We start from the raw sequence: 18895 nt of genomic DNA, 5'->3' as shown, positions 1-18895 counted from the left end.
ATGAGGTGACCAGCATTCATTCCTCACACCTACTCACAGCTTCAGGGAAGGAGACCCACATGCAATGCAGGGTCACACGGAGGCTGCACTCTGAAACTGAGTGAAGGACCAGAGCAAGTGGGAGGCGGTCTTTGTAGTGTCAGGAGGGTGAGGTGTCCTGGTTCCCTTGGGAGTATATGAGTCCCTTGTTTGAAGGATTCTACATCTGTCTGGGTAATGAACCTGATATGCAGAGATAAGCAGGAACTGTGCCTGGTCCCCTTGATAAAGGAAGATAGTTTGCATAGAGGACTTTATCCAAAAAGGAGGAATGGCAGGGGAAGTTGAGGCCATTTAAGACTATCTCAATTTCACCAGATGCCAGGGCAGCACATAATATTGGGCCTTAATTTTAGGCCTTCCACTACATAGGACAACATGAAACAGCAAAGAAAGACCAGGAATATGAAGGAATCATATTCAGAAATACTTGAGAGTCCAGCTGATGGTCCAGACACATATATTTGATGGTGACTAGTCCTGCATTTATGGCTGTCTTTATTAAAAGAGTTAAACCAAATTGTAGTATCCAAATGAAGATTTTCCCTTTCCCATCATAATAGACAGTGTCAGTATGCTCGCACAGTGATTGCCCAAAGAAAATAAGTTGCCTGAAATTCCAACTAAACCTATTTTTATTTTCAGTAGATTGTTTTACGTGGGTTGTGATGAGTAGTTTTGTGGCTATGATTGGTTTTATGTTGAAATTTCTGCTCTTTTTTTCAAATAATAAGTATTTCTTTAGGGTAGTTGGTAAGATTTTATTAGCCAAGTACATGAAATTAACATACACTCCAACTACATTTACCTCTGCTACATTGAATGGCCAGGTCTTTCTAGGAAGCCTTCGCATCAACCCAGCTCTCCACCTCTAAAATCATTTGGTTAGTAATTAGGTGTTTATCAGATTCTTTCCGAAAGGGCATGAGACAGTTATCTGACACAATTATCTTTGAAAATTGAATCCCCCATTTCTGGTCCTGCTGAGGACATTAAAAAAAAAAACAGTGATTGGTTTAAAGCTAAGTGCCTTTCAAAAAACCCTTGCCTTCTAGAATGCATGCGCACAATTCCCAGTCACAGAATTTTTCTCCCATCTTTCATGCCTTCTCCCTTTTGTGTGTGAATCTTATTGTAAGTTTTTTGTGCATGTGCTGACATGTTAAAAGTACTTTATGCATGCTTTTCTGCTACTTCAATAATATCTATCTTGCTGTAGCATTACGGATACTCAAAATTTTAATGCTTGCCCTTTCTATGCCCTCTCTGAAGCTGTGTCTTCATAAAGTAACTCAATACAAGTGAAGGCAATTGCTGGGATTGACTAGCTCTATGTTCATTTTGGATAATTATATTTCTAAAGCTATTTGCTCTTAAGCAATAAAAAATTTTGCAGTTCATTTAAGTATTAATGTGCAAACTACTTACAGCTTGGAAATTAATATAGAGCTTTATTATGGATAGCTATAAAAACATAGTTATTTAGACACTACAAAAATAAATCAAACCCAAAGTAATAGATTTTAATTTAAATGTCATATTCGCTTAAAAATGATGCTGTGACTTATCCCTCAAAAGAATTGAACCAATTTTAGGTTTCTATATTCATTCAAGGCAGTGTGTTTGCAATTAATTTGTTTAGAAAATAAAAGCAAATAACAGTGAAAACTGAGTATATTTTTTTCTGCTTTATATTGGTAAGTATAATGTTTCTGTAAGTATTTCATCTTTAACTACCATGATCTCTTGCCTAATATAATGGCAATCTTCATAGACATATGGACTTCGTGAATATGAGAGATTTTGTTCATTCATCCATTCGTTAATTCAACAAATATCCAGTATTTACTCCATGCCAGACATGGTACTAGAATTATAGAATATTACAGTAGTGACCTCTGGACCTTCATGGAATATAGGCTTTTCCACTTCATGTCCATGATTCTGTTTTTATCCTAGAAACTACTTGTTCAATTCATTCTTTTGCTTAAGCATCTTTTCTGCACACAGAGCCCTTTACATTCTGGCCTTATAATTTATCAGCTTCCTCTCCAATCACACATATGTCACCTGAAATCTCATCCAAAGAAAGGCACTTCTTGTTCTTCACTCAGACTCCTTCCTCCATGCCTTTGCTCAGTTGGTACTTTCATTTAGAACTCCATTCCTCTCCAGGGCTAAACCCTGGCCTTGATCAACAATTGCTCTTCTTCAAGATCCACCTGAAATGTTCAGTTCTGTAATGAATATTTTCCAATTGGCTCAGAAACCTGGTTACTATCTTCTCTCTGTGATCTCATAGAACAGATTCTATTTAACTGTTGTAGAGATTACCCCCTGGTTTAATTTACCTGAATCTGCTACCCACTGCCAAACTCTAAGCTCTTGATGGGTATGGAATGTAGCCTATTAATTTTAATCTTAGGATGGTACACAACAGATTCTCAAAGAAATGTTGTTAAATGTTATTTAATGTTATTAAATAAGTGAAGTTTAGACACATAAGCATGGTCATTTTAGTATACTTTCAGTGTATACTTGTTTTGTGTTTGGAGAAAATAATCTAATACTAACACCATATTTATTAAATATGTTTTCTTTTACCTCATCAGATGTTTGTATGTACTGAAGCTTAAAAGTAGCACAGCTTGAATTTTCACCTTTAACTTGTAGTGTAGCTGGCTTTAATTGAAGTCTTGGTTTCTAAAGTGAAAAGCCACCAGTCATTCCTTTTCAATTAGAGTAAATGGAGAAGGGCATGATCACAGCGGCACTCTCTGAAAGTTGAAGATGTTCAGCAGACAACTAACTTCACTTGCTATACAATTGGTTTGTGGTTAATTTCAGGAATTGCCAGCAGAACATGTTTGCTAAATTAGCTGTTCAGTTTCTTCTATTTTCTCTAATTCTGTGCATTCTCACGCTCTCCCCTGTCTCCCACTCTACATTTCTCCCTCTAAACACAAATGTCAGGGCAGATCAGCTTCATCTGCAATCCGTAACGTTTCTTTGACCAATCCAATACCCAGACAATTTCCTGTATTTTTGTTATCAGTGCTACAATAAATCTAATTTATCAGAGCAATACTTATTTGTAGAATAGTGAGGCTATTCATGTTTATTTCCAAGTTGCCTTACTTAAAAGATGACATTTTCCAGAAAAATATGTCTGTAACTGGATTCACTTTCAGCTAGGATGGCCAAGCATCATGTGTCCCACTAATTTCCATCAGAAAGATGAAATGAAAACTATGATTGAAGGTGAAGTGAGCATAGAATTGATCTGACTGTGCTAGTGTGAGCTCTGCATTTTAGAAATGGCTTTTGTTTGAAAATTGCTTTCTTTTTGTCTCTGGATACATGAGTATACTTTTAAGAAACCATCCTTGTGAATTTGGACATCTATTTTGAAAAGAGCACCTGATGTAGACAGTTTTAATTTTAGCCAAAATATAAAAAGAAAAAAATTCTGATGATTTTTTCTTTGTACTAAACCTTTATATTCTATATTTTTACTTGTAGAACTTCTTTGTACTAAATCATCTTTTTTAAAAATTTCTTTATTATTAATACAATTCCTCTAATATATTAATATAATCTTTTGTTTTTAACAAGTCTGAACACTAGGTTGCCTGAGGCAATCCTATAATTAAAGTGAAAAGAAGATAAAATCTCCATTTTGCTGTCTTTACCCTTGCCTTTATATTAGCAGTACTAATGAACTTCGCTGTGTTTTGGGTGAAAAATTGATTTGCACTCTGCTGCATTTACTGTTGTGCTTTTTTCCTACCTATCTCCATAAGGATTTGTGTAGTTTAATTTGCCATTGATTCTCTCATGATTATGGTAGCTACAGTAGAGAAGCTGATGCTCATCTTCATCATGCCCCATGGATAAAACATCATGTTTATTTTTGTACATAACTACATTTCCATTATTTTGATAACATGGTCTAGTCAGTGGTTGACAACTATCTTCTTGATTTTAAATTTTAACCTTGAAATACATACATGAATTCTTGGAATGCACTATATTAAAGTATCTAATCCAAAAGTCACACCAGCATAGCTTTAAACCACTGATAAAGTGCCACTTTCAACGTGCTGAAACAAGACCAAATGTTAAGCAGAACTTTTGGTGATCATTAATTTGACCCTCTTCAGGCTGCTCATACCACTTCATTTGAAGATGAAAATCAGTATTTTTAATAGCCCATGTGCATTGTTTTAAGAACCATCTAATGTTTCTTATTCTCATTTGGTAGCAATAAAATAATTTGTTCTTTCTTTTTGATAATTATCCTAAAATTGTGATATAGTAACATCTTTAGAACACACAATAGGATTAGTGAGGTTCATTTTCAATACTAGTTGGTATCATTTCTTTTAATGCTTTTTGATTTAAAAAACAATAATCAAGTCCATTACTGTGTCTTTAAACACCCCAATCGGTGAAATGTCCAGAGCAATCAAAACCTTCAAAATGTTGCAAGCCTTAGGAACATAGCAGACCACAGCATTAACAACAGCTGTATGTGACACAATGCTTACTGTCTCAGTCTGTCTGGGCTGCTATAACAAAATACGTTAGACTAGGTGACTTGTAAACAGCAGACCTTTATCTCACAGTTTGGGAGGCAGAGAAGTGGGCCAGCTTAATCCTTGTTATTTTTGTTGCTCATATATAATAAATTATCTACTGCTCTAACATGAAGAAAGTGATTTGTTTCAAATCAGTTTGAATCTTCACTGCATGGCACAGAGCTCTCCATATAGTAACCATTTAAAGTATTTATTGATTGTTTAATTATAGCTCCCTCATAAAACCTAATTTTGGATTCATAATTTTTTAAAAAGAAGTTCCCAAATATCCAAAGACTGATTTGAATAGAGATCTTTAGCTTTGATGGTTGTGTTTTTTTTCTTTATGAGTTCTATTTGAGTAGACCAAAGTTCAGTCTTTCTCACTTGTAAAGAGGGAAAATACCTTCCCATTCATATGTGCATTGCTGACTTATTAGTCTGTTATATACAAAGTCCAAAATGCGGCTGGCCTTTGCTGGATGTGGGTCTCACAGAGACAGTTTTTAGGCACAGCTGTTATTCCACTCGCCACTGTTGTTTCTTTTTTTCTTAGACTAAGACTAAGATAATCAAGACTTGTTGATTTTGTTGAGCACTTTCAACTCTCCTAACTTTTGAGTAATTTGATGATAATCAGTTAAAAATTAAGCTGAAAAAAAATGAAAAGTCTGAGAAGACAAGACTTTAAAAATATTTTTGGTTTTCACAAGCACTTTTTCTTTTCAACTGAAAAAAAAAGGGAATCACCATGTAGCTTAAAGAAGAATACATTTTAGCTAACAACAAGGAAAACTTTAGTAAATATAGTTTTTGTCCTTCCAAATAGTGGGGGGAGGGTAGGAGAGAAAGCTGTGCTGAAGAGTTGGAGAGGAACCTAGAGAGAGCCATCATGACTCAGTAACAAACTTAGGGCATGTTTATGTTCTTTTAAGTAAGAGAAAATGTTTACCTGTAGAAATGTTTATGTGAATGCTTGGTTCAACAGAGTCAAAAATTAATTTACTAAGGAACTCTTTTGCTTTCCAAAAAAAAATTCATTAGTAATCAAAGAGCACTATTTTCCCAAAATATAGTATTTTTGAAAACTCTTTCAGACAATTATCCTCCTAAAAGAAGATAGACCAGCTTATTTTTACATGTATTATGAATTACATTATTATTTGAAAAGGTACATTACCAATACATGCATTAGCAACATATACACATGCACAGCATATGTATAAAACACATTAGCTTTTAGTACCAAGGCCCCAGAGTAAGCATCTGTATCTTGTTTGGGGTGGAAGTTATATGGATCTAGGTGTTTGTCAAATTTGAACCGTATACTTTAAATGGTTTTATTTTATCATATATAAATTTCTTCTTAAGAAAGTTCATTAACAGCCCTGGCTAGTGAGGCTCAGTGGACTGAATGCCAGCCTGCTAACCAAAGGGTCACAGTTTGATTTCCAGTCAGGGCACATGCCTGCATTGCGAGCCCAGTATTCATTGGGGGCACTTGAGAGGTAACCTCACTCTGAGGCTTCTCTCACTCTCTTTCTCCCTCCCTTCACCTCTCTCTAGAAATAAAATAAACTTTTAAAAAATCTAAAAAAAAGGATTTAAAAAATTTATTAACATAAATCAAAACCCTTAATGTCTTGCAAGTTAAACCTAAAATAGATACTACCCAAAAGTAAAGCATCAAGTAAAGAAAAACCCAAGACCAGTTCCATTATCACCCTGGAGGAACCACATTGGATGCTTTTGGAAGCTGGTGTTATGATGATATTAGTATCAGGTAGTAGAGCAGACATTCTTATAATCACTCCATGCATATTATCTCACACAATGACATGGCTATTACTATTATTCATTGTTTATATTTTACAAAGATGAGACTGAGAGAACTTAAATTGTTTGCCCACAGTTCAACAATATCTGATTGCTGGGGCTGAGATTTATCCAAACAATTTGGTTTTACCATCAATGCTTCTTAAACTCTGCACTGTATTACTTCCATTCACTAATCATTCCCAAGCAAATTATCTTTTAAAGCATTTAAGTAATTCTGTAGTCTCATAGTCAGCCTAAATTTTACAATAGAAAGGAATATTGTAACATTTTTCTCTGTTCTCATATCCTTGTTAGTTTCTTTAATTCAGAAACATATGGATATACAAGGGGGTATTTAAAAATATCACTTATTTAGAAAGCAATGTGTATGTATTCTTGTATATTTAAACTTCAGTCATCTTCATAAGCTTTCCATTTGGTGCAGTACACCTACTGAGACATTGTTGCCACTGCTCAAAACAGTTTTTGAGCTCATCGCTTTTGATGCTTTTTAGTGCTTGCACTGGTTTTGTTTCATCTCTTCCACATTGGCAAGACATTCCCTTTTGAAGACTTTTCATCCAAGGGGGGAAAAGTCACTAGGGGTGAAATGAGATGATTAGGGAGAGTAGGACATGGGGTCATGCCACTTTTGGTTAAAAACTGTTGAGCACGCAGTGCAGTATGGGCAGGTGCACCCATAAATCACCCATCATGAAGTGGGCAGATATATTAGTGTCTTCAAAAAAAATTCAATGAAGCTGAATACAGCCTGTCACAACAACACCAGCTGATACAGATGGGTTCCTAGGACATTTATCTAGTGGAGGAAGACTGTACTACAACAGGCCCACCCTCCCAAAGATGATTCCAGGGTTTTGGGTCCACCCTCATACATTCTTAATACTTGGATAATAACACTATATAAACACAGGTATGACAAAATGTGTCCTTATGTTCATTGAGATTGAGGTTGTGGTTGTTAAATTCACTATATTATAATACTCAGAGAATATCTAAGCTAGTGGCATTGCATTTTTTCATTAAAATCAATTGTCCCATTTTTACTATGTCAGAAGGTGTGATTTTAAATGAAAGTTATTGCTTCCACTATTAATATTAGTTTGGGGTACTTTCATTTTCAGAAATGCCTCAGAAGATCAAAATTTTAAGTATTATGATATACTATGTGCAAAGCAAATAAGGCGGCTGCCACTTCTGATTTGTGGGCTGTACCTTAAAATCATGTTATATTACTAGCTATTTAATGTGTAAACTCAAAGAATTGTCCTTAGATAATAAAAATTTGCATGCTAGAAATTCATACTAAAACATTATGGAAGTTGGAAATAATACCCTCCTGTTTGCATAACTTGCAATATTTCAACCAACTATAATAAATCCTTATGCTTTCAGTTTTATTTTCCTATGATCATAGCAACAATTTGAAAAGGAGAATGCACATGATTGATAAGGGCCTTTATTTTCTCAATAGCTACCAGCTACTGATAAGCTATAAAGAAATGCTAACAAAACTATTAAAGTGTAATTAACCACAGATATGAAAGTCTCAGTTTCATAAATATACTTGAAGTATCATTTAACTAATACAGTCATTCTAAGTTGTCAAATAATAAGCAAATTACAAATGGCTCTAAATTCATGCATGCCTTTGTTTACATCAAAAGGAGAAACAAAACTACTTGTGCACATTTAAGGAATTAAAGGTCTAAGGTTTATTCCAAAACAGGGACTCTAATGTCTAATGCACATAATAATCAAATAATAAGGTGAGGAGAAATATGAGAAAATCCCTAGGCAAGCAGAATCCAGGAAGAGAGGACAACAATATATCTAAACCCAGTCAAGAAGTTACTAGGAGGCTATACATTTATATATTTTCTCTGGAAGAATTAATAATCTGACCATCACTGAGAAATGTGACTATGAGCCAAAACCATCCATGGAAAATCCTGAAGAGGAGCCTCTGGACAAATTAACAACTGTGTAATTTGGATTGAAGAGCAGAATTCTTCATCCAGGTTTGCACTTATCTGAAATCTAATCTGCTTTCTACTCTTATTTGACACATAAAACATGATGCATAAACAATAGTGCCATTTATGACTGATATGTTGGGATAAGGAAACTTATGAAAGCACACTAGTCCCAAGATAAGAAAGATAGACAACAAAAGCAAACTTATAATAACCAAGAATAGAATATTTCTTTGGAGGCAGTCTTCTAGCCCAGATAGCAGTTGCTTGTAGAATTCTTAAAGAGAAGACATAATCTTCAAATGTCTTAAGTGAAGTCAGAATATTTTAGCTCTCTGGAGGATGATAAGGCAGCTTTGCTAAAGGAAGACTTGGCAATTAGTTCTGCAGTGGTTAAGTAGTAAAGTAACAACAAGTCAGTTCAAACAGACAAATTGATGATAGATTTGTGCAGATAGACCTACAGAATGGAGTTGACCATCTTTTTACAAACTGGCACTCTTGAGTATCAGAGAAATGTGTGATAGAACTTTATTTTCCCCCAGCACAAATTACATTTATATTGTGCTAGATGTATCTATGTATTTTAGACTAAATTAATAAATATCTTTCCACTTTGCATCTCCCAAAAGCAATGCTTGCCAAGCCCTGCAAAGTATAACTTGTATAAAGCCACCTGACTCCCCTCCCTCACATCAGCCATCAGTTCCCGCTCCTTTGCCAGTGTCCTTGGTAAGCATTCATTATATGTTTCTGCCCTATTATTTTGGCATCTGTGCTGAATGTCCTCATAATTACTTTATATTTCACATTCCCACCAGAGTTATCTTCTAAGTAATCTGGATGATATCATCTATCATTAACCTCCTGCCAAGGATAGTTACCTGTTTTTATATTAAATGTTAATTATATTACCTCTTTTTATATTTTCAGTTTTTATCATAATTATATCCTAGAAAAAAATACTATCCAGCCAAACAAATATATATATACACACATATATATTCAAAGATATATGTATACATATACATATGTATTACTTTGAATATTTGGTTAATTGATTTTTTTCATTCTGAAGAGTATTTTTTCTCTTTTTATAAAATATTATCTTGTACCTTAAGTGTCATTTCTTAAGTATGTTTGATCAGTTCTCCCATGAAAAACTGATCAGTCTTCCACCTGCCTCTTCTGAGTCATCATCTCGTCTGAAGCCACCTTGACGGAAAATGCTGTTGCCTGCAAGACACTGTCTTATGTTTCTTGGGTCATTCATGATTGACACAGAATGCTTTTTTCAGCATAGAAAGTCAACAAAAGTTTTTGACGCACACCCTAATTTTGGGAGAAAAGGGGGGCATCTTATAGTCCGAATGTAGCTTTACATTTACATTGGTGAAATAGTATGTTATTTATGTTATTAAATATTTTGCCACATTTTTTGCTTCAAATTTTTTTCCTGTTTTCCTCCTCTAATACCTAGGTGCATCTTATGATCTGAAAAATAAGGTACCTGGTATTCCCTAAAGGGTAAAGAAAGCTAAGGAATAATTTATTATTTATATCTGAGTAAAAATTCATTTTCAAAATTGAGAAATACTACCTTTGTTCAAAATATATATGCTAGAATATATTCTGTATAAGTTGTATTCATTTTAATAATTTATCTCTTTTATCATTTCGAAAAATGACATTCAGATTCATTTGAAGTGTAATTTTCACAGAGTTAGTATTTTTCCTTATCTCAACATAGCTAACCATTAAGAAAATAACTTTCTGATTTTTCTTACCCCTCCCAGGTAAAACACATCTGCACCACTGGCTGGGTGTAATGCAAGGAAGGGACAAAGATGAAATGGGAACATGCTCCTTTTTTGGTTGTAATATCACTCCTCAGCTTGTCGAAACATCACCTGCTCCTGTCACAGCTTATTCCAGGTAAGTGCCATGCATTTGTCCCATCAAACCTTGACCAGTGTTTTGTCTTTGCTTTAAATTCATTTTTATGGTGTATATTGTAAATCAAATTTGTTTGTTTTCTTTGGAAAATGTAAGTCTGTGAGAATGCTTCCTTAAGTATGTGTGTTGATAAATTTCAGGGATCAGGTGTCATTAATTCCCTAGAGACACTGAGAAAATTCAGAAAAATTCACTGTTACTGAAACATTTAAAAAGTGATTATATTAACTAAGTGAATTAGAGTGGTGAAAGAACAATTGTAGTAGGGAAGAAATATGTAACACAAAAAGAATATCAACATCACAATGCGTGTTAGAACCTTAGAAAAAGAATGCCAAAAAATTGAGATTTTTAAAATGGAAACTTCTTTAGAGTAGTGGCATGTTAATTAATAGGCTGAACAATGTCAGAATAAAAATGCAAGGTGCTCTTATGCTGCTGTCATAGTTACTATTGTTTCAGGGAAGTTAGAAGCCTTGTTCCTTTAAGTCATTATTTTGTTAATGGTGCATTGCTATAAAAAGCTTTTCTTAAAGTCTTTTGTAGGAAATTGCCTAAACCCAATGCTATGGTAGTGGGACATAGAAAAATATATTGATATACTAATCAAAATATTATTTCAACTTTCCTCTTAAATAAAGCTATGGGAACAAATTGTCATTATTTGGATGCATTTAATGAATCATAATTTAGCCAAGTTACTCATAAAAGAATGGCAAACAGTGTTTTGTTTAAACAAACTATAAGCTTGATTTTTGTTTGTTTTATTGTTACATTACTTTAATATTCAGCAACTAAGTAACTTATCATGTCTATTCGCACATCAGTATTCTCAAATAGTCCAGAGGCGTGTTTTTTTCTCTGCTGGGTTAAGATTGAGTTTGACCTCAAAATTGAGGTAGTTGTGAACAAGCAAATGGATTTATATTTATTTTAAAGAAACATTCTATAGGACAGAAGCATACAGAAAATGTAAAGCCTGTTGTAATGAACTGTATTTGGGTACTTTGTACGAATTAACACAAAAATACTTCAGGTTCTTAAATGCAACCTGTTTCTACATTGTCTTCTCTTGCGAGAACTCTGTTGAGTATTGATGAAAATTAATGTATGAACAAAGTGTCAAAAAATTACAATATGAAAATATGTCATGCTTTACTTAAAAATGCAAAAGGCAAATTTAAATACATTTTCAATGCAAAATAATACACTAAAATGCAAAATAATTCACTTTCTTTCAAATTGGCAGAGTAAAGGGGCCATTTACATGAAAATATTTTGAAAATATGACTATAGAAATAGGTATAGAAACAGATATAGATACAGCTTAGGTGTTATTGTTAGCATTTAGGTTTAAAATGTAGCACTTTAAACTAACAATGCTCCAAGTCAACAAATTAATTTCATGATCTAATTATTGATCAGGTAATCAAATATCAAAGGTCAAGTGTGATTTGAATCATGTTTATTTATCTACATATCTGGAAGAAGGAATACATGCCAACTGCATATGGTGGGGGTATATAAGGTTTATCTACAGATATAAAGTTACCATTTTATTCATAAGAACTAAAGGTAAGATTTATCTATGGAATATAAATTGGCCCTTTTTCAAGAACATTAAAAGTTAATGTTTGTTACATTCATCTATGGAATATAAAGTTACCCTTTTAATTCAATAAGGTATGGTATAATTTCAGAGAAGATAAATCAACTTCAACAATTAGGTCCAAAATTTGTCCAAACTCTGCATAGACTGTCTTACATGCAATTATTTTCAAAACTAAAGAAAACTTAAAATACATAAATTTATTGTTCAGTACAGTAAATAGATTTGTTACAAAGGCAATCACTTGGTTAGCAATTAGTTTAAAATATATCATGCAGATTAGTAAATTTAGGGCCCATGATGAGGTACCACCTTAAAAAGAAAGGAGTACCCCAAAATGAGATGTATAAAGTTAAGTGTCTTCTTTGATCAGGATGCAGAGTTCAGGAATTATTTAAAGTAATTTACTTGTCAAAAGAAATATGCTGTTAGCTTTCAAAAGGCACACCTGCAGAGTGCAAGTCATTTTCATAACTGCCTCCATCTGGGAGCACTGGTGTCAGGCTGGGGAAATCAGGAACCCTACAAAAAGGAGTCATCAGCTTCAGAATCTTCTCGCCCTCACATGAGACTAGGAATGACATGAGTTCCTGATATTTTTTGCTGCTGTTGTTGTTGTTATTGTTGTTGTTGTTTTAGCTTGATTATGTTCAAGAAAGTCCCAGGACTTGGACTGAGTTTAGTGCATAGCTCAGAGGAAGAGCAAAGACAGATGGGAAGATATAAATACCAGTGACTTTACAAATACAGGTTGTCATTCAACCAATTTACTTCCACTTTTCCCTTAATAAAATACTTTTCCTCATCAGAAATTTATTTCAAAAATCATATGAATAAAAAAATGTGCCTCTGGGGATAACATGAAGAGCAATAAAAATAACTATCAAAGGTAGATTATTTTATTACCGCAACAATAAAGAGGTTTTCAGTCAAGCCATGAATTGGTTGCTTGGTGTAATTAAATATTATAACACTATTTGAATATAATGGTGGGATGGATGGATCTCCCAGCTCATGTTTTTTATTTCCTGTTTAATGTCACTATACAGTAAATTTTCAAAACTGCTATTATGTTTTACGGTATTGAATGTGCATAGGTTGGTTGGTGTGCCAGTGTGGTGACTAGAAATTACCTGTACATTTTAAAATCAAGAAGTGCTATTTTTAGTAAACAGTAAATCAGTTTTAAGAGAAAAAGAATAAATAAGTAGATTCTAGGAATAAGTGGCCTCTCCAATCATTTGGGTAGTTGCCTTCATTACCTACAGATCCTATTAAAACCTTGCTGTTTAATAAAACCACTGCTAGACATCCCTCTTGTCAATTTACCTCATCCTTTATTCACATATAAAATACTCTTAAAACATGACCGTGATTATCTCTTGAGGCATGCTGCATCCAGGCTGCGCCACATCTTTATTCAATCTCTGCTACAAAGGAATCTTACAGATACCTATCTTTACATTTTAAACATCCACCTCTGATTGCAGAAGATGTTAGGAAGACGAGGAAAGACAAATGTTAAATAATATTTTAACATTTTAGGCAATATGCATTTTGCCTAAAATTATTTATTTTGTTAAATAATATTTTAACATTTTAGGCAATATGCATTTTGCAGACAGTGGATTGAATTGAAAATTTACAGAACATATATAGTTAAAAAATGTTGACTTCAAGGTGTACATTGTAAGATTTTAATTGGAAATATGTAGGGAGGGGGAAGCACACAAGGTTATATTTCTATTTGAATAAATCTGACAACCCACTTTATAGTTAAACATGATTTATTTTTTCCTCTTTATTCTCTAAATGTGCAGCAGTGTTGTCCTTCATTAAAGATGCAGGTGCTGACAGGGTTATTTCCTTTGCCCTCCCTCATGTCAACAAGCCTTGAGTGTGAAATTGGCTGAAATGATTTACTGCTTACCCTTCCCACCTAACCATCCACCACCACTCCAGTACTTTTCTGTTATATCTAGAGGAAAGAAACTGTTAGGAGCTCAACTGTTATCTGTGTGTGAGTTATCTAGTGGTAAATCTAATATTTTAAAAAAATACTTCTTTAGGTATAATTCTAGAAATATTAAGTGTATACTTACAATCTACATGTAAGGAAAAACTTTTGTTTTTCCTTTTAGTTTTCACATGCCCTGAAGATTTTGAATAGATTTGAGAAATTCTTTCAGATTTTAAAGAAGTCTTTGTTATAATGAAAAAGATTAAAAGCACATTTCTGAAATTGAAATTTGAGAATCTTTAAGTTTCTTTTGCAATAGATTATTTAACTAATAGTGTTGCAGTTGTGCATCCCAAAAGTTTTTTATCCACAAGAGTGTTTTTCCTGTGATTATTTGTGATTAATTTCTATAGCATTGTAGCCATGGCAGTGATAAAGAAAATGCATATTATTTAGAATTTATAGAGATTGCTTGTTCATAAACAGTTTGATTCCTTAACTGTACTCATTATTCAGAAATTAATCAGTTAATTTAAAAAACTTAATATGCCTTTTATTTAGAATATAAGGGAATGGTTGGGGATAGGGGAGCAGTGGGGGGAAATAGAGACAACAGTACTTGAACAACAATTTGAAAAAAGAATATAAGATTTAAGGATAACAGCACTGTAACGTTTCTTAACTCCTGCAGTTATGCATCGATGCAGGTGCTTACTATCAATGAAATGAATTGATATCACGTGCCACTTTACAGTGCTGAGTGATACAGAGTTCTCAACATGTTTTACATAGATTATTTTTTCAGAAACACTTGAGATGCTTATTAAAAATAAATTTTCCATGGGCTCATATAGCATCACAGAGAGCCTAGGTTTGAAATCCAGAAATGAACTCTTATGACCACCCCAAATCAACCTAATACACAGAAAATTTGAAAACCACTGATAAAATAAATAGTTCAGTACAGTCAAAAGATTTTATTATCTGGAGAAAGACTTTCATGAGAAAGGGGTTAAAGTATTTGAAGATATCTATTCTGTATGCGGCAAGGGTTGGAGGGGCCAGGTGTGAGACAACCACTGGTGTGTTTCACTTGTTTTTTTGCTGATGTGCTTTGCTTTTTTTATCTCATAGTAATGTTTATAGATTTAAAAATATAATTGTTTACTTTGCATGCAACATATTAGCTCAGAACAAAAAGGCATTGAACTAATAAATAGATCAGTAAAATATATACAATTAAAAATAACTTGACATAATCTTTAGTTTCACTAAATGGGTGCAATTGTCCCTGTATTTTATCCAAGACTTAATAAAGTGTTGACTCAAGCATTAGTGGTTGGGAATCTGTATCCAAATTAGAATAATGTGTTAACTATATAAATTTTCTGTAAAAAGAGTTTAAGAGCCAGTGTTACATTATGACTAATGGGAGCCCTACGTACTTTTCTGCCTCTGTGGATAACTTTCCTCCATGAAATAACCTTAAAACTCTGTTGTAATTAACATTAGTATAATCTTTGATTGTCAAAGTTTTTCTTTTAATTTTAAAATAAATTAAAATCATTCTAGGCCCCTAACTGTATTGCTGGCCAACATTGTGCCACTGTGCCTATTAAGTCATCTCTGTTAGAATCATGAAAAGACCAAGTATACATATATGAATTATGCCTAAAGGTGGCACCCAAAAACAACATATGTTACAAATAAAATATAACAAAAGCTTAGTCTTACACATTTTATAGGCTTTATGAAAGCTAAAAGAACACTATAAAACAAACAGAAATTCACTTTTGAAAATGAAATTCACTCATTGTGAAAATGCTACTTTTCACAATTTAATTTTAACTGAAATAATAAAGAAACTGTCTATACCAAGGAAGGAAGGAAGAAACTAAGGAAGAGGTGAAAGGAAAGAGGGAAGGATGGAGAGAAGAAGAAAAGAAAAAAATATTCAGGAAACATCAGGTATATCAAAATGCTATAGTAGAGAAAAGATGGCTTTTGGTTCAAATAGCTCTGTGTTTGAACAGTATATCTCCTTTGCATTATTAATGTCACCTTCATCAAAAACTTACTCTGCCCATGTGTCAGTTTACCCCTGAGAGAGAATGTCAGAGTTAGATTGGGTTGTTTCTGTTGGGTTGTTTGAAATAATTAAAGCACTTGTTACAGTGAGAGGATTCTATGTATGAAAGTTCTTACTAGCATTAGTAATAGTACTATTATCTATACCTAGTTGTTACTGGCCCCTTCTGCACTGTGTGGTTTTCCTGGGGCAGTAACTAACTAGCAGTGCCATTGAGAGAAAAGAGGCATGGAAGTAAGAATGAGGTTCTGTGATGGGTGGTGATAGGTGCCATTGTCAAATATCTACTAGACCCTACTATAGAGCAACAGCTCGAGAGGGTCATGAGAAACTTCACAGAACAGGCAAACAAGCTAAGAGTCTGTTAAGAAATTAACATTATTAAGCACCTACTGTGAGCATTTTAGTTTTACTTTTAGGAGTTCAATCTGGATGAAAGGGGTAAGTGGGAAAGAAAATCTCAGGGATGCACCAAGAGACAGAGCTATGATGGCTCTTGTAATAATCATGATGACTTGCTTAGTTTGGTAGACAAGAAAAGTGCATATTAAAGGATGTTTGGAGATGAGTCCAGAGGTAGATTTGAAGTTCAAATTTTGAGGAGTTCTTTATTCTAATCCTAAGAAGCTTTATATGTGAACTCTGGCCAGTAGGGAACCATTGGGATGCCTTAAACAGGGGAGTATCCCAATAAGATTATTTTTAGAACTACCATTCAGTGAAAATGTGGTACTTTGTTTCTTTCATTTGTAATTATTAATTTAACAAATATTTATTTAACATTGACTGTTACATGATAGTGTTATGAGGCTGGAGAAGATAAAAGTGAAGACAGTCATCTTTTTTCTCTCTCTGTGGAGAAAAATAAAACCTAATTAAACATCTAATATTTTCATTATATTAAATTATTATTATGAGAGAACAGAGAAAAAAATTGAGGTCTTCTAAAGTATTAATGCATAAATGATTAAGTGGTACATAGAAATCATTCACTAATGTTTATTAATAAATGAATAAATTATTGAGAGGGACAGGTCACAAAAATATAGCAGAGGCCTCATTGTAGAAGGGGAAACAAAAATAGGAAAGAAACAAATTTAAAAATATAGATAAGATATAGAATCAGAAATACTAGGTAATGGTGGGAGTAAGAGAGAAAGGAGAGAGAAGATTCAAGAATGATCCCAAGATTCATTGTTGGATGGGCCAATGGAGGCATCATTAATGGAAGGTGGCAAATATAGCATGTCACACTATGATTTAATTTAATGTGCATGTATTAAGAGATGATTCATAACATGCAATTATTTTAAAAGATAAAGTAGAAAATATGTAACCATAATAGTATGCTTCTATTTGGTTTTAGAACTAGAATTTAGAACTAGGTTTTTTCTGGACATAAGTTCAGAATGAATTGTAATGCTATTTAAATGTACTATTCATATGTACACAATACATATGCACATATATGTATATGCATATATGAACATATGAATTATTTGTTATATGTATGCATATATTCATGCATTATTTGATATTGACTCTTGTATGGATATTAACACTAGTCAATTTTTTTCTGGACAATTGACCAACTTGAAATTAGCACTCAAAAGATTAATAATGCAACCAATCTATGAAATAAATAGCTATTAAAATATATGATTTATTCTCTCAGTGTAATTGTGTTTGTCAGACTTTTCCCTCATATTCCTTTACTGACATGAATACATTTTTAAAATTATTTGATTATTGCATGTCATTTGATATTTTGATATGACCTTGGTTTATTTTTTTTTAGATGTGTATGTTTGTTGGTGTTAAATAAGGTTGGAAATTCTGTTGATAGAAGTGTCAAATCTTGAAAGAGAACAAATACTTAAAGGAAAAATATACATTTCTTAATTTCTAGAGAACATCAGTCAGTTGAAGATGAGATCTTAATAACTAGAGAAATTGCCAGCTGTACTCAATTCCTTGGCCCTTTATTAGCCTTGGTCTACTAGTGTGAGGCTTTATCTAATTGTTTAATTAGATGTAAGCAAACTAACCACTAACACCGTCAGCTACAAGACACTCAGTGAAGAAACCCCTATTTTTCTGTAGAGCCCAGGATCTTTCTGCTGTGATTATATGGCCTTTGTCAGGCAAACGGTTTGAAAAAATCCCATGTGCCACACTATCCACCTAATTAAGCCATCAGAATGCATTACAACAAACTGAGTGCCTCATATGGAATGGTCTAAGTAATTTTTGCTCCTCTATTGCTTGGTTAATAGAAAGAGGTGCTATTCTAGATTATGACTGATAGAGGCTACATGGCGCAGCGATTGTAATTGTGCCTGAGGTTAGAGAAAGCCTTTTGTAAAAAATTCCCTGTTTGCCTGAGACACTGTCATTACTTCATTCAACTATTTTCCCCTAGATTTCCTAGTGAGCATTCATTTATTCTTTCTCTTAACTTGCAGCTTTCCTCTGTCCATATGCCTGTGTCCTTTGTGGTATAAACAGTACCTCTGCCATGCTTTAGTGGGAGAATTGCTTTGAAAATGATTTCTATTACTGATTCAATAACTAATAAATAAATTGGTATTTTGGACTTTTAAAATACAAATAATTTATAAATAGTTCAACATAAAAACTTCATTGCATGTTGTGCTTTAAAATATAAAACCTGAATTTCCTCAAAAGGAATCTGTGAAATTTTGAAAGAAGACATGACATCATATAAATGTATGTATTTGGATTGTCACAATGTACAAATATATGTATATACATATACACATATGCTAATACATTTACATATACATGTGTACATTTAAATACAGGTATATGCATAAAAAGTAATTG

At 33.3% G+C, this 18895-nt stretch overlaps 1 protein-coding gene across 3 annotated transcripts in view; it reads left to right on the top strand.

The window, feature by feature from the left end:
- ROBO1 (roundabout guidance receptor 1) overlaps positions 1-18895 on the top strand; it is a 1159940-nt gene that overhangs the window by 140019 nt on the left and 1001026 nt on the right. For all 3 annotated transcript variants that reach the window (XM_036017943.1, XM_036017942.1, XM_036017946.1), the window contains exon 2: positions 10231-10369. In XM_036017943.1, coding sequence (XP_035873836.1) covers positions 10282-10369 — 88 coding nt within the window. In that variant the 5' untranslated portion in view covers positions 10231-10281. The remainder of the gene's footprint in view (positions 1-10230; positions 10370-18895) is intronic.

This window comes from Phyllostomus discolor, chromosome 2, assembly GCF_004126475.2.
Source record: "Phyllostomus discolor isolate MPI-MPIP mPhyDis1 chromosome 2, mPhyDis1.pri.v3, whole genome shotgun sequence".
Taxonomy (NCBI): Eukaryota; Metazoa; Chordata; class Mammalia; order Chiroptera; family Phyllostomidae; genus Phyllostomus; species Phyllostomus discolor.
Note: the sequence above shows the minus strand (reverse complement) of the source record. Positions and strands in the feature narration are given on the sequence as shown.